At 40.2% G+C, this 14,913-nt stretch overlaps 1 protein-coding gene across 3 annotated transcripts in view; it reads left to right on the forward strand.

The window, feature by feature from the left end:
* The window catches only part of DVL1 (dishevelled segment polarity protein 1), a 96,987-nt gene that overhangs the window by 64,405 nt on the left and 17,669 nt on the right, over positions 1–14,913 (forward strand). For all 3 annotated transcript variants that reach the window (XM_075772940.1, XM_075772938.1, XM_075772939.1), the window contains exons 5-10: positions 5,032–5,170; positions 11,895–11,988; positions 12,976–13,045; positions 13,807–13,946; positions 14,263–14,339; positions 14,821–14,888. In XM_075772940.1, the coding sequence (XP_075629055.1) occupies positions 5,032–5,170; positions 11,895–11,988; positions 12,976–13,045; positions 13,807–13,946; positions 14,263–14,339; positions 14,821–14,888 (588 nt within the window). The remainder of the gene's footprint in view (positions 1–5,031; positions 5,171–11,894; positions 11,989–12,975; positions 13,046–13,806; positions 13,947–14,262; positions 14,340–14,820; positions 14,889–14,913) is intronic.

Genomic DNA, 14,913 nt, shown 5'->3' on the forward strand with positions numbered 1-14,913 from the left:
AGAAACATTTTGCTTTCGGTAAAGACACTAGCAGAAGTATATGGAATTTAATGACGAGAAACACACATGTATGTTTGGGTTTTTTGTTGTTTTTTTTTTAAATTCTTGGGTGAAAAATACCTTCACCTCTGTCTCCAAAAAAGAGAAATTTTATGAGAGACTGGAAAACTATGTATTTAGATCTGAGATACATTTCTATAATACATTAAGAGATAATTTAAAAGAAGCCCCAAATCATTAATTACTAAAAAGTAATTACACAAATTCCAAAGGTCTATTTATGTGTGGTTTATTGGGATAAAGACAACTCTGTCATATTACAGGGTCCCATTAAAAATGTGGCTATAAAGTTATTTGGATTTTCAGATCTAATCCGTGACTTGTATCCTGCAGATGTGATTGCAGAGTGTGTGGAAACGGCAGAGTGGCAAATGGCAAAGTCAATGCAAATGATTTTTGTTCTATTTCCCCAGTCCTTCAAGATACACTGCTTACCAGATGCGCTGCCTCTTGGGCACAGGCTTCCTTGGGATTATGTCATGGAGGAAGAGCATGCAAAAAAAATATATATTTTTAATAATCTTTGAGTCTTCAGGAATGGAATTTTCCAGTGTCCCAGCAGGAGCCCTGAACTGGCTCCTTTTTTCTCTCACATTGTGTGTGAAAAATAACTACTTGTGGGAAGCTCCGTGTACATCCGGATGTGTTTGTTGGACTTGGACAGAGTGATAGTCACAGTGCACGCTGGGGATTTCTTTAAGTGGGCAGGGAAATGGTCACTCCCGCGTTTTTGAAGTGTTTTGGTAGGAGCCAGCCACAGCAGGAGAGGCAACAGGAGCTCCACTCACAGCAGCGTTCCCCTCTGAGACCCACTCCCAGTAGGAGATATTGTCACAAGTGGTGTCACCACCTGATGAGGCCATTGGAACCAGTCAGATGCTGTCCAGAAGCACAGCCCTGCGTGTGTCACTGTAGGTATTAACATTCATTTCAACTGAAGTTTCTAAGCAGTCAGTGCCCTTATGTTGTGCAGGGAAACTGAGGTACTCAGTATAAAAATGAGATCATGCACACTGGATCTAAAGGGTATGTGAAAGTTTGGGTGGTTATTACTGGGTTTGGGGAGTTTATGTCCACAGTAATGTATTGCAGCATCGATAAAATCCTCAGCTGTATGTTCCTCAGTCTCTTGAATTTGAATCCTGCCATGTTGGACCCATTGCTCTTGAGTGTTCCTTGAGATTTACAGGGTGCAGCACTGACTCCGTCCTTGATTTCTTGGGCACAAGCTCTGTTATCTTTGCACAGAAATGGGACCTTGCATCTCCGTTGCCTGAGGTCCTCAGGACTGTTGTTGATACTGTAGACTCTTGAGCGAATTTCACAGCACAGTTTGCAGCATTCCAGCCGCATGAGTCCTCAGAATTAATAGTGCATCCATTCAGGGATGGCCAGTCATTCATACCTTATATACAGGCCATGGCATTGTATCAAACTGCAATTTCTTTATTCTTTAGTTAACAAAGGAAATGTGCAGGCTGAGGGGAAAATATTTATGAGTGCCATTTCCACGCCTTGGCTTCCTCTGTATTCCTGATTGTTCTCTTAATGCTGGAAAATCCTTAGTAAGCACTAAGCATTATGTGTCTTAAACTTTCTCTCTTTCTTTAGTTGAAAAGCAAATGAGTGAAAGTTCAGTGTTTTCACTGCCAAAAGCAGGTGATCTGTGAGTGTAACAGAGGTAAGAAAAAAGCCAAAAGGTTTCAGCTCCTGTCAATAATTATGTAGACAGCAAAATAATCACAGTGTGTTGTATGTGGCTGCTGTGCTGTAATCCTTCATATATCTTAGGCCAAGCAGGAGAGGAAGAGCATTTCTTACAAGAAATGCTGATAGGAACAATACAATAGAGTCAGAGAGCTCGTATTTGAGTCCAATGCTAAGCAATTAGAGCTGGGTGAATTACTTTATCATTTAGTGCCATAAATATAAACTTAAATTTTGAAGGAAGCTTGCTTAGGGACAGCGTGAGAATGGTCTTTTAGGATGCTAGCGGGAAGCAAATTCAGATTTGGGAAGTTTCTGACTAGTAATGAAACAACATGCAACTGCTGGCCATGATGTCCACTGGTTAGAGACATGAAAAACAAATCAGCTGAGTTGCAGACTGATTTTTATCTGTTGAAAGTATTAGGTAAATGGTTCTGAATTGCAGATTCAGTAAAATAGCAATCTGCTTGTAGACCACCCACTTGGAACAAAAGGAAGAATCTGTGCTGTCTAATAATCGTGGCCTGCGATGGGAGAGACAGGACTGGTGATTTCTAGTGGGCACTTGAGACAACCCACTCGCTGATGACCAGAGTTGCCCTCCTTCCCTCCCCAGCTGCATAAACAGTCTGGTTTTGCAGAGAAAGATTACAGAATCATGCCGGCAACTTTCTGGGCTGTATACTTAATAATAGTCAAAGCCAAATGTAAATAAAGTGTCTCAGAGGAGAGAAGCATGCTGCTCAAATTTGCTTCCTATTTATACCAGTTAAATGTGGATAAAATCCAGGTCATTGTTTTCTGTAATCTACTGCCCACCCAATCAGAGCTGGGAAAGGTTCTTCTGACAGGGACTTGTTTTTTAATATCAGCGTTCTGTTTAATGTCAGCTTCTCCAAATGACATCAACATTATCACGCAAAATTGATGGGATTACTTTTATAAGTTGCAAGTGGTGAATAGCAGAGGAATGCAGGAAAAAGCACAGTAATAAAAAATGAGTTTTTTCGAGTGTTCCGAGTGGAGAAGCGTAAGTAAGTTTTCTCCATGGCTGATGTTTTGACTTCCATCCATTCTAGCTTATATACTACTCCTCAATGAAAACAGAAATTTAAAACTCCAAAGGGGCAAAGATAATAGATTTGTTGTAAATTGTGTGCCAGCTAGTAAATTGCTAAGATTTGCACTCACTTCCTATTGAAGTCAGAAAGGAAATGTCAGTGGAAGCAAGACTATTGAGTAATCAGCAACCAACTCCAAGTTGCTTGGATCTGAATTTGGTGAGAGTCTCTGTCCACCAGGAATGCTTTGCTACAAACCATTGTACATATGTCATCACCTTTTCTTGGTTGTCGTTCCCTCTTCCAGGAAAACTCTGCAGAGCTCGCAAGGGTGATAGTTGATGCGTTCTGGTAGTCCAGCGTACTGGTTTGTTGGTAATGATACTCTCGCAAGCCAACAATTGCTCCTGAAATTAAGCTCAATGGTGAAATGTGTTTAGAAGGGAGACAAGGAGTTCTTGGGATCAGAGTATGGAATGCTTTGCTTCCTTGAAAGTTATCTGGCTGCTAGATAGCAGTGCCAATGGCAATCGTTAGCTGTTCCAGTACTGTTTCCAATGAATGCACATTTGCATTATGCAGTCTGTTGGAATACGAGGCTTTAATTCGCTCCACAGTTTCTGTTGTTTCACTGTGTAGAAGTGAAGAATAAATGGACAGGGTGGCTGGACTTGATTTTATACTTAAGCTGAGGCTGAAGAGATGGAGTTGAATTTCTCTGATGCTGTGATTAGCATCCAGGTTTCCAAATCCAGTGAAATATTTTGAACTCTAAGCTGCGCTATATAAAGACTTAAAAAATGACTTTGTAGCACAAGGAAAGGAGGCATTTTAATTGTTCAAGTCTGTAATGTTCTCCTTAGTCTTAAAAGACAGAACTCTGTCTAAAGCTTACTAATTTGCTGAAAAGTGCTGTTTTCTAAGCTTTGGAATCTGGATGTCTTCTCCCTTCTCCTTTTTTTTTCCTGTTGTTGTTATGGATGAAAGCAACTTTGAAAAAATTGGGTTTTTTTAAAGCCTGGATGACTAGCTTATAGTCTATATTCAGAGACTCTGCAGAGTGGATTACTTGACCTTGACTCTCAGTGGTCAGAGTTGCCTGTTCCCGATGAGAACAAACAACGCAATATAGTCTTGACCTCAGTAACGATGCCATAAACAGCCATATAGGTTTCTACACTATCTGGATGAGATACTCCCTCTAAGCTGTTAAGAAGGTTTTCTGTTCTGTAATTGAAGATCAGATCCCTTGGACCTGGGAGGGAGTGGTGAGTTTGGAGAGTGTGTTTTAAAATATCAGTCTGTCTTTGAAGCTTGTTATGTTTATTTCTTGACCAGGTGCCTTATCAAGCCGAGCCTTTCTTATTTCAGGGAAAGGAGCGTTCTTGGCAAAATAGAGCACTGGCAGACTATGGGTCTTCTAATGAGAGGTCCCTGAAAGGAAGCAGGCTTAGAAGTTTGCTTTACAGAGGAAAATTCATCAAATATCTGTAGAAAAAGATGAATCACTGCTGCCTTCAAGTAAATGGCATTCTTACTGAAGGGATTTTCTACAGGAATATTTGTATATCTGACAACATTCGCACAGCCAGGGATTAGTAAGAAATTGTTCTGAAGCATCTTATGCATGTGGAATGGTCAAGACAATGTGACTTTGATATATCTGTATTGCCCAGACAAGGTGATGCAGTGTGGAGATAGGAACATGTAGCACAGACCAAGGGAAAGGTGATTTTATGGATGAGATATTCATTGAATTCATCAAGGAATGTTGTTTAACACTTTCTGTGCTGCTAGGCCTATCCATACCAAATTCAAATTGTGTTTTCTGTTGCTTTTTCAAGGTATGTGCCTTCCTATTGACATAAACTTCTCGTGGCCATTCTAGTTGATGTTCTAATACCATTACAGTACTTGTTCATGCCTGCTGTTTCTGCCTCCATCTGTTTATGGCTTGCCCATGAACTGAGCCATAGACAAGTGGAAAAGTTAGGAAAAAGGTGGGTAGGCAGTTGGGCCAGCCAGGACAGCAGGCTTTCCAGCTGTTGAATGAGATCAGGTTCTGCAAAGAGCTTGGATTCAGCATAAGGATCCTCCTGCAGAGTTGTCTGCAGCTGTCAGCGTGAATGTCGTGCTACTTACAGTGCCACTTCTTCCTTGCTCTTTGCCTAGGAATACTCCATTTATTTTGTTTTTACAGTCGCTCGGATCAATGGCCATCCGAAACTGGACAGACACCGTGAGCACCCTCCTGGTTATGACAGTTCTTCTACCATGATGAGTAGTGAGCTGGAATCCAGCAGCTTCATTGACTCTGATGATGATGACAACACAAGCAGGTAGGGCATTGGCATAGTGACTGAGCTCTTAAATACTGTTTGCATCTGTTTCCCAGCCACTTGACTGTATTTCTGGGCTTTCCTGAAACATGCTGACTGGCAAGATGAGAAGATTTATATCTTCTCTTTCCTTTTTTTTTTTTCCTCCCTCCTTTTTTTTTTTTAATTTTTCCTTTATTTTCTTTTTTTCTGCTACGTATGATTTGAGCACTAATAATTCATCAGTAACATCATGTTGTATATAATCACTGCTCTGAGAAACAAGCTAAGTTTTTGGGGTCGCTATCCAAGCTGCCTGTAGCCACTGTTCCAATTAAGAGAAAAATTCTGTTCCTGTTCTTTCCTTTTAATAGCAAGAATGATCAAAACAATGCGCAACTTTACCTATTTATAAAGCAAAGGTGTGAATATTGTAACAAAATACCTTCAGCATAGATGCCTAATAAGTATGCACTTCACTAAATCTGAATTGTAAAGGAATTCCTATGTAATTGCATAGTCTGAGACATATGAGCAGTACAGGAATTCATCAAAATTAATGCTATTGCAAAGGCAGGCTGTGATGCCATATATTTATGACAATTATTTTTTTCCTTTTGTGCAGACAGAATGTGAATTATTACTTGCTTGTTGCAAAAAAGCTCTCAATTTCAAGACATCCTTGTTAATCTCTGAAGATACTTTTGTTGTTCCATAAAAGGTTTATAAGACAATACATTTCTCAGATTCAAAATACCTACTTTTAAAGATGTAAAATCAATCAAAATATTCTTCCCTTTCCTGACTGCAGTGACATCATTCTCTGAACACTGTGTCTAGGGCTGTTGTTCATCCAAATGAACTATGAAAACCCATTACAGATTTCTGTTATTTGTTGGAGAACAACAAGATTACAGATCTCTGGTGGTTCAGAGAGATCTGTAGCTAAAATAAATAAGGTGCAATTCTAGGTAGAATGGAAACAGCAAAGAACAACTAGTCCTGGAGATACTTAAACATTTGCTGTGTTTACGAATGGATTATTGGCTTATTGAACTCAGTGGATCTGTTTGGTCTTGCAATTAGTCGTAGCTTAAAAACCTGTTGAGGAACAGCAGTTCCTTCAAATTCTGTTTAAAGGCTGTATGTTTCCAAACGGTTGAAAGGGTAACTAAGTGAACATCTAAGATTTGGTCCTGATTTAGATTTAAGAACTTATTTTGCAGTTACAGTGATGTTGCCAACACCTGAAGATACAGAAAATTAGCCTTCTGGATGCTTTGTACTTCACCTGGATATTCATATGCTTAAAGGGTTGGCAAGATCAGTAATTAACCTGCCCGTACGCTAAGCCTTCCTAAAGCCTTTAGGGCTTCTAACCCTCCTTCCCTACCTGAAAAATCGAGCCCACAAAAACAACAACAACAACCCTGCAACTGATTTTGTTTCTTGTAAATAAATTAATCATTTCCATGGCAGCAAGATATGCAGTAGAGCAGGATTAGCACAGTCAGGGTGGCCACTGAAGCACATTATACTAGACCCAGCTAAATCTTTCTATATTAATAAAGTAAAGCTTCCTGCGTCTGACCTGAGAAGAAAGGGACTCTTCGAAGCTGCTGCGCAGGGCTTTTCCTGTCTAGGCTAGGGCAGAAGCTTTTGGCACACTGAATAGCTGCCAGGCCAGCTAGTCAGGAAGAACAACCAAATGGAATGCTCCAAGGTATGCTGTTGTGTTACTGTGATGATGTTCTCAAGCAGATGAGAGATTGTGCTGGCAGGGAGAAGTTTTCTTTAGAGGCAAATAGAGCCAAACAGAAAATCGAGCATGCTCCAGATCTGCTGCAGACAGCGGCCTGGGGAAAAAGAGGTTGAAGGGGGTAAGTTTGTTTAATAACAGCTGATGAACTCTGGTGTCAGAATCTGCATTGTAAAGGAGATTGTATGCGGAGGAGATCACTGAGAGAAGAAATCAGATGTAAAGGATCTTACTGTCTTGGAAGTGAAGAGGTTGTAAGGTTGAGGATGCTTTTCTAACAGTGTGTGTTTGACATTGGTTTATTTTATTTTTCACTTGGAGCAGCACAGCAGAGTTGGTTAATTTCCAAGGAAGTTTTATTGCATTCAGCTAGAGAGAAAGTCTTTTTTTTGTTTCAGTGAATTAATCTGTTCACAAATATTACAGGACAATACAGAACCCTTCAAGTAGTGTGAGTACAATAATTTATTTCCTTTCTTTTCAAAGTATGATAGCATGGAACGTTAGTGTTATTTGCAGGTAGTAGGTGGTATTTTGTGTACAGATTGATGTAGGGAGCTCATGGCAGGCTTTACAGTAAAAGTCTTACTTCTGTCTTCTGTTGCACAAATAAAGGTCTAGCAGATATGACATCTGTAGCTGTAGGATTATTGTCAGCAATTTGCAGTTAGTATTCTCAATTCAATGTATCTAAAAAAATTCACTGCAAAAAATTGATTACATTTATTTCTTATTTAAGAAATTAACATTAGTTCTTTTCAGACTATGTGGATAAACTTTCTTAATCCAAATTATTACCTTTTTTCCTTCCTTTGGGAAATGTAGATTGGACAAATTATTATTATTCTTTTTAAAAATATCTGCTGTGGGATTCATTAGACTTTCTGTTAGAAGTGCAGTCAGGGTTTTGGCCAGTAGCTAGTGTGGGAAATTGGTAGTTATGATTCCAGATTTGTTTTTCATCTTTGCACTCTATTTTTCCCAAAAGCTCAAATCTTGTTTTGTTCATCAAATTGTAATACTAACTTTTACTCATTTCTGGGGATACTTCAGAGATCAAAATATTACCCCCTCATTGGAATACGTTTGAGCTTCTATTTAGCATCCAGATACTCCTAGAATATGAGATATGCAGTGTTTGTGAATGATTCACCAAGGATACATTAAGGCTATGGATTTAAAAGAAATAACAAAAGGAGATGAAGAAATGTACCACAGCTACATGAAAACAGATACAGGCTTGACTCCTGTTTAAGAAATTGCAGAGACTGTGAAACCTGCTTTCACACGGTGTGGGAGTCTCGCTGAAACAAGCTGTCTTGCCTTCTACTTACACATCGGCTGATTAAGGCAACTCAAGTCATTGTCCAGCTTCCCCCAGAAGGGATAAAAACTGGAGTTGAGTGAGGTCTCCACTTACGGTATCTTCAGTGTAATAAGTAACACTTTCGAATGTTTATCTGTATAGAAGCCGATGTATAAGCACACAAAAATGTTTCTGCAGTGCCTTCTGATCATCAGTTTTGTGCAACTAATGTGAGAGGCTGTTTTAGCTCAAAGTAGTTACTTCTCTGAAATATTGTCTGTCCTCTTGAACTAAATGTGAACTGTGGCTTTTCTACGGAACTTAGTTCCATTCTTCCAGTCTAATGTTGAGTAGAATCAAAAAAATACCACAGAATAGAACAACTTCACTTCTTGCGTATTATCATCTGGTAACAGAAGTTGAGATTTGCCAGTAAACTCTGGTTTTGCTGCTTTAATTTAAAAGAAAAATCCAAAATGTTCACTGCTTACAGAGGAATCAACCCTTTTGGTCATGTATTGAAATTGAATGAATTTTCCAAAGTTGTCTCACCCCCAAGTTGCCAAAGTAAATACGGAGGGCGAAAGTGAAGAAGGAACAAGATGCTGATGTTATCGTAAGCTAATTGTTCACACCTTCATCACCTCTGTGTTCTGTCTGCTTTTCTGCAGTGTGCTTAGACTTGTCTTCTTTTTTTCCAGTCCATCTTTTTGGACTCATCCGTGATATATCTTTCTAAAGATAGGAATGAAAGTAGTTTTGTGTTCTCTACTTGGTGGTAGATTAAAATATCCCTTTTAAGGACTCGGAGTCAGAGAGCGATTCTGTTTTGTAGTGATACTCGGTGCTGGCAAAAGGTATTTTTGTCCAGTCCAATTTTAGAAGATCAACCTAAAGCTGGAAATAATCGTTCTTTGGTTTTCTCAGCAACACCATATTGATGTGCAGTAGAGCTGGAGGAAGAAATTGGCATAACCAATCAACCTTGGCAGGCAGCAGATCTTACGCGCTGTCTGTAATCAGGAAAAATATTGACAGAGGAAGTATACTAACATACATTAGAGGGTACTTTTAAGTTGCTTACATCTTAGGATGTAAAGTGCCATGAAATAGCACCAGATTACTGCTTGAGACAGAATCAGTGAACTGTGTGCTGAAACTCTGCTGTTCCTGTCCCTCCTTTCCATAACTTGCTATCCAGATAAAATGCCCGTTGTCTGGAAAGTAGAGGAAGAACTTTTCTACTGGGTGAATTCCCATTGTGATCTCCTGCTGCAGGCAGGTGTGGCTTTCAGTATAGTTTTTCTCTCCGTTTTCTTTCTCTATGAACATTGCTAAATTAAAATTGCTTTTTACAGTAGGCAATGTTAGCTGGAGAAATTACCCCTGTCAGGGACATAGCAATGGGAAACTGAACAAATGAAATGACGTGTGAATTTAATGAATTCTCTTTATCCACAGTAACCATTAGAGGATGCCATTCCAAAAAAATTGGTGACAGGAAGTGCTGCATACTCCTTGAGTGATGCACACTGGGATAAAGCCATAAAATATGATATGGCAGTAGGTGAAATATGTGTGTAAACAATGAAAATCAATTGCCTGGATGCTGTGAGTGACTTTGAAGTGTGATTATAGTAGCCAAAAGGACAGATAAAATGTTAAGGTTTTGTCCTTTCTGTTATGGACTAGCTCAGCTGTCTTCAAAACCAGTGGAAAGTCTTGCCTTGTCATGCGAGGGAGCAGGGTTTTCACTCCCCTGGGTTCTGTCTGCCACAGGGACTAGGGCCTGTGAGCAGAGGGTTTGTTTGCAGATTGGAGCGCTGAATTCACACTCTGATCAGTGGAAGAAGGGCGCTCACAGCCTTTGAAGGTATCTTGTTGCTTGACTTGTGTTCATGCAGAAAAGCTCCCCCATTCTTTTGCCTCTTTTCTTTCTGCTGCCCTTTGCAAAGAGCGGGCAGGTTCACTGTGATGTGAGCAACGTCCCTTGCCTTTTCTTCAAATTCTCCTAAACTGTTGTGCGCTGGAAAGTTTTAGCTAAATCCTACTAATGAGATGTTTCGGGAGAGAAGAGGAGGAGAATGAAATCGGAGAGGAAATAGGACGTGGGAGAATATTGGTAGTAAAATATAAGAGGAGGTTTTTGTGTCAATCTTTGCCAGTACTTTCAAAAAGAGTGGTGAATGTTGAACAAGTCCAATTTTGGGAGACGTGCATCTGAGACACCTCTTTATTTTTCCTGTTGCAAAGGTAAAGCCTCAGAAAACCAGGTGCTGTGAGCTGTTTCCACAGACCAAGAATTATCATATTTTTGATCTCTTCTGAAAACACCACCTCTTGGCTCTTTAAATTAATTTGCCTTGCTGGGAGGGGAGAAAGGAGTGCGTGAGGTTAACATGCCTGAAATAGTTTTGTGAACTCAAAGAGAATGTCAGGAGATTCACATCCTCTGAGCAGTTCCATCATCTGTAATATTCAGCTCAGTATGCTTGACTAAAACACGCGGACTTTATGCAAGATGGGTTTCCAGTGTGGTGGGTTGTAATCTAATGACAGCAAGCTCCTTTTTGAGGTTGCTGGTACCAAGTTTTGCTTGATGTATTCTAGCATTCCTGCATGCATCTGGAACTTTGAAGATGGGGATGTGGAGACTGGGGAAGACGACTGGCACTGTTTTCTTTGTGACAGTGCCAGTTCTATTAAATGTGTTGTATAGGGTTGGATTTTTTAAAGCTTGGTTAATGATGAAGCATTGCTTTGTCTTTTTTGCCATTCTTAACATAATAAATAGAGGAGAGATGGTGCTACACTGGTATCTCTGAAATCTAGGCTTTGTTTGTCTCCTGAAATTAATTTGGGCAAATCCATTTATCTCTTTCTGTGTTCCAGTCCAATATCTGTAAAATGAGAGTAATTAACTTTCCTAACTCTTAAGGGGATCTTAAGGATTTTTATGTAGAATGTGGCACATTTAGGCACATTCTACAAGTTTGAAGAGCCTGAAAAAAACCCACAGCAAAATAAACCTAACAGAATATGTAAAGGTAAATCATATACACTATTCCTCTCACTATTTGGTAGTAGCTGTTATCAATTGCTACTTTATTTCATTGACTTTAAGCCTCAACGTTAAGTTCCTGTTAACAGGGTAGACAGCAGCAGAAGAAAGTAACAGCACCATGACAAGACTCACAGAAATTAATATGAAGACATTCTCCAGGTTGTCTGTCCTCTCAGAGCAGAGATTAAACTCTATTTAATGTACAGCTGTTTTTATAGTGTGTATTTTGCTTTGATGGGCCTGGACCCAGGACCACCTTTAAAGTAGTGCAGGATGGCTACCTCTGACCTTTGGGTGGTTAAATCAGGGGGATATAAGTCTGAGATGTGGGTTGCATTCAGTCTTGCTCCCAAAAGAAAGCAAGCTAGTAAATTATACTCTTTAATCCATGCTGTGGTTTGGCAGGTGTCTTCTCTGTGCTCCTAGATACAGCACACACCGGGATCGAGCAGCAGTTCAGCAACAAACAGAGCAATACGTTGTGAGCTAGCTGATGGTGTCTGTGGGATTTACTCTCTCCTGCATTTGTAGGAATCAGCCTTTTTTTTGGCAGGGTGCAGAGAAATGCAAATGGCTCAGCTTTACAGAGTTGACATTTGCTCTCAATTTCCCTCAGGTTGAGTAGCTCCACTGAGCAAAGTACTTCATCCCGGCTCATACGGAAGCATAAACGCAGGAGGAGGAAACAAAGGATGCGGCAGATTGACAGGGTAAGGTTGGCATCATAATTTTCCAAGGAGGTGAGCCATGATTTTGAGTGTAGCATGTGAATTAGGAAAGGATCCAGAACAGATCTGTGCTTGATGAACCCATTGGAAAGGCTCCCTTTGGCTCCGATCTACCCTGGACTAAACCTCTAACGTTTGAAGTTCTGGAGCACTAGCGTCAAGACTCGTTTTCTCCTCTCCCTTTCTCCTTTTACTGTTAAGTGATTGCATTTCTTGTTGTCTCTTTTAAGACCAGTCTCTGCAGGAGAACCTCCATTATGATACTGGCTGATGTGGGCAACGGGTGTCTGTGGTGTTAGACATCTGATGTATAAATTGCTGACACTTGCATTCTGCTGAAAGGAGAAACCTGCCTTTATAGAAGATCTCAAATCTTTTCGCTTGCCCTTTTCTGTGCTAGTCGTATGGTAGCAGAATGAGGATGGTCCAAATGACATGCTTTTTGAAGTAACTGTTTTGTTGTCCTATAAGTATCAGTCTTCACAGATTAAAGAATGAGTATGCCTACATTTTGTCACAAGAACTGGAGTAATGTTTTAGAAGATAATTTGATAAGCATGTTTGTATTTCATTTTGGAGGGGAGGGGAGTGTCTGCCTTCTCACTTCCTGAAGGATCATGTGCTGTTCACCTCTCATTTTAGGGAGGAGCCGTGGATGTAATAATTCACACGACGCTGGGCACTTTAGTATGTAAATGTCAGCCTGTCAGTCATGTAGTCAGGCAGCAAAAATACTTGCTCTGTGTCTTTTGTAAACAAATCTTTGGAGAAAGTGCCGGTTGTGTTCAGATTTTTTTTCTTTACAGATTCTAAAGAAGGAATAATTTTGAGGAGGCCACAATGGTTTCTGGGTGCCTTCCAAATGGAAACCTGTTCATCAGTACCCAGTGAATTAATCCTCAATAGTTATTTTTATTGTCTTATTCTGAGCCATTTAAAACCTTGAGAATTTTCTGTTGTATTTTGCAGTCGTCTTCGTTCAGCAGCATCACTGATTCTACCATGTCCCTAAATATCATCACTGTCACACTCAACATGGGTAAGGGAATAAGCAATGTTTTTTATGATGAATTTCAAGTGATACAGATGTATTTTGTCATGCTGTAGTAGGTTTGAAAGGATGCCAATTGAACTACAGGGAATGGCAGCCAAGAGTTGCTACTCTGACTGTGCCTGGATTCCTAGTCCAGTACTGGATGGTTCTGAGCCATTTGCACAAGCAGATCGGTATTCTTCCCAAGAAGCCCAGGAAAGGAGCTGGAACTCTAGGATATGGAGTTCTGCTCGTATTTCTAGGAATGATAAGGGGTCAGACATTGTAGGAGTGAGAGTAGAAGGGCACTGGAGGTTTGCATATCAGCTGCTCATGCGTTTCATTGTTTAGCCAGATAGAAATGTACAGGACTGCCAATTCAGCACCTTTCAGTAGCACCAAATTCTTCCTGTCACTCTGACATGTGGAAAAAATTGCCTAATGCTGGTTGGGTGCCTAATTTCTAGGTGTAGACATGTCTTTTCAATGTTGTTTCTCATGCTGATTTTTTGAATGCAACTTTTCAGTGTCCTGTATGAAAAAATAATGTCTTGAGCAGCGTTTCCCTGCTGCCTTTCCCTGAGCGTGCCAGGCAGCCGTATGCCAGTAGGTTAACCTGAGATAATTGTAAGTCAAACATGGCCCAGCTGATGTGTTGAGAGAACTGATTTTTCAAGACTGAAGTAGCCTGGTGTTAGCTCTTCACTATCATTCCAATCACCTTGTTTGCTTTTTTCCCCCCTACCCTCCACTTTCTATCTGTATAGAAAAGTATAACTTCCTGGGAATCAGCATTGTAGGACAGAGCAATGACCGGGGTGATGGTGGCATATACATTGGCTCTATTATGAAAGGAGGGGCTGTGGCAGCAGATGGCCGAATTGAACCAGGAGACATGCTTCTGCAGGTTGGTCTGTGTCCAAAAATACATGCTGCTGGCTTATACCTTGGTGGCTCAGCTCATTCGTCCCACCAGATCTTAGTAATCAGTTAAGAGAATTCATTCATACTCAGCGAATTGTGTCATAAAGACTGTTAATGCTAAAATCTGTAATTCTTTGTGAACTCTGCTGGATAGTTAATGTGCTCTGAGAAACAGTATTTTTGCAGCTACCCAAAGGAATGGAAACAGTTACAAGGCAAATAAATCTGGAAACAAATAATTAAAATGTCTTTAACTTTCCTGTTGCGAAGCCTGACCTCTGCTTTTTGGAACATTTCAGGTGAATGATGTCAATTTTGAGAACATGAGCAATGATGATGCAGTACGGGTTTTACGGGAAATAGTCTCCAAACCAGGGTGAGCATATTACAAAATCTCTTGCTACTTATCCTCCATATGCAGTTATTGGTAATGGGTAAACCTCAGAGAGATCAACGTTTTGATCTCAGTAAGCAACCAGCATGACTGCTGATCTCAACTCTGAACTTCTCGGTGTAAATGATGAATAGGTGAGAGTTGTTCCAATGTACCAGCCAAAACCAACACAGACTAGGAGTTGCCTCATTTCAGTAGCACTATTTGTTTTAGGATTAACGTTTTAATATCTCAAGAGATGATCATTTGACAGATTTCACCAACAGTGCTCATGATCTGTGCAAAACCAGAAACATCCTGATTACTGGTTCACACTGAAAATACTTTGACAAGCATCTCAAAAGCATTCTCAGAATGTACTTGACAACTGTTGGATAGGAATAAGTTTGTTTCAAAGAGTTCATTGTAGCAGTTACTACTTCTGTAGGGAATAGTCACCCTTACCTGTTTTTTTTCTTCCTAGACCTATCAGCTTAACAGTAGCCAAATGCTGGGACCCTACTCCCAGGAGTTATTTCACCATCCCCAGGGGTGAGTACATATTTCAGCTCTTTGC

The sequence above is a fragment of the Balearica regulorum genome, chromosome 21, assembly GCF_011004875.1.
Source record: "Balearica regulorum gibbericeps isolate bBalReg1 chromosome 21, bBalReg1.pri, whole genome shotgun sequence".
In the NCBI taxonomy this organism is placed as follows: domain Eukaryota; kingdom Metazoa; phylum Chordata; class Aves; order Gruiformes; family Gruidae; genus Balearica; species Balearica regulorum.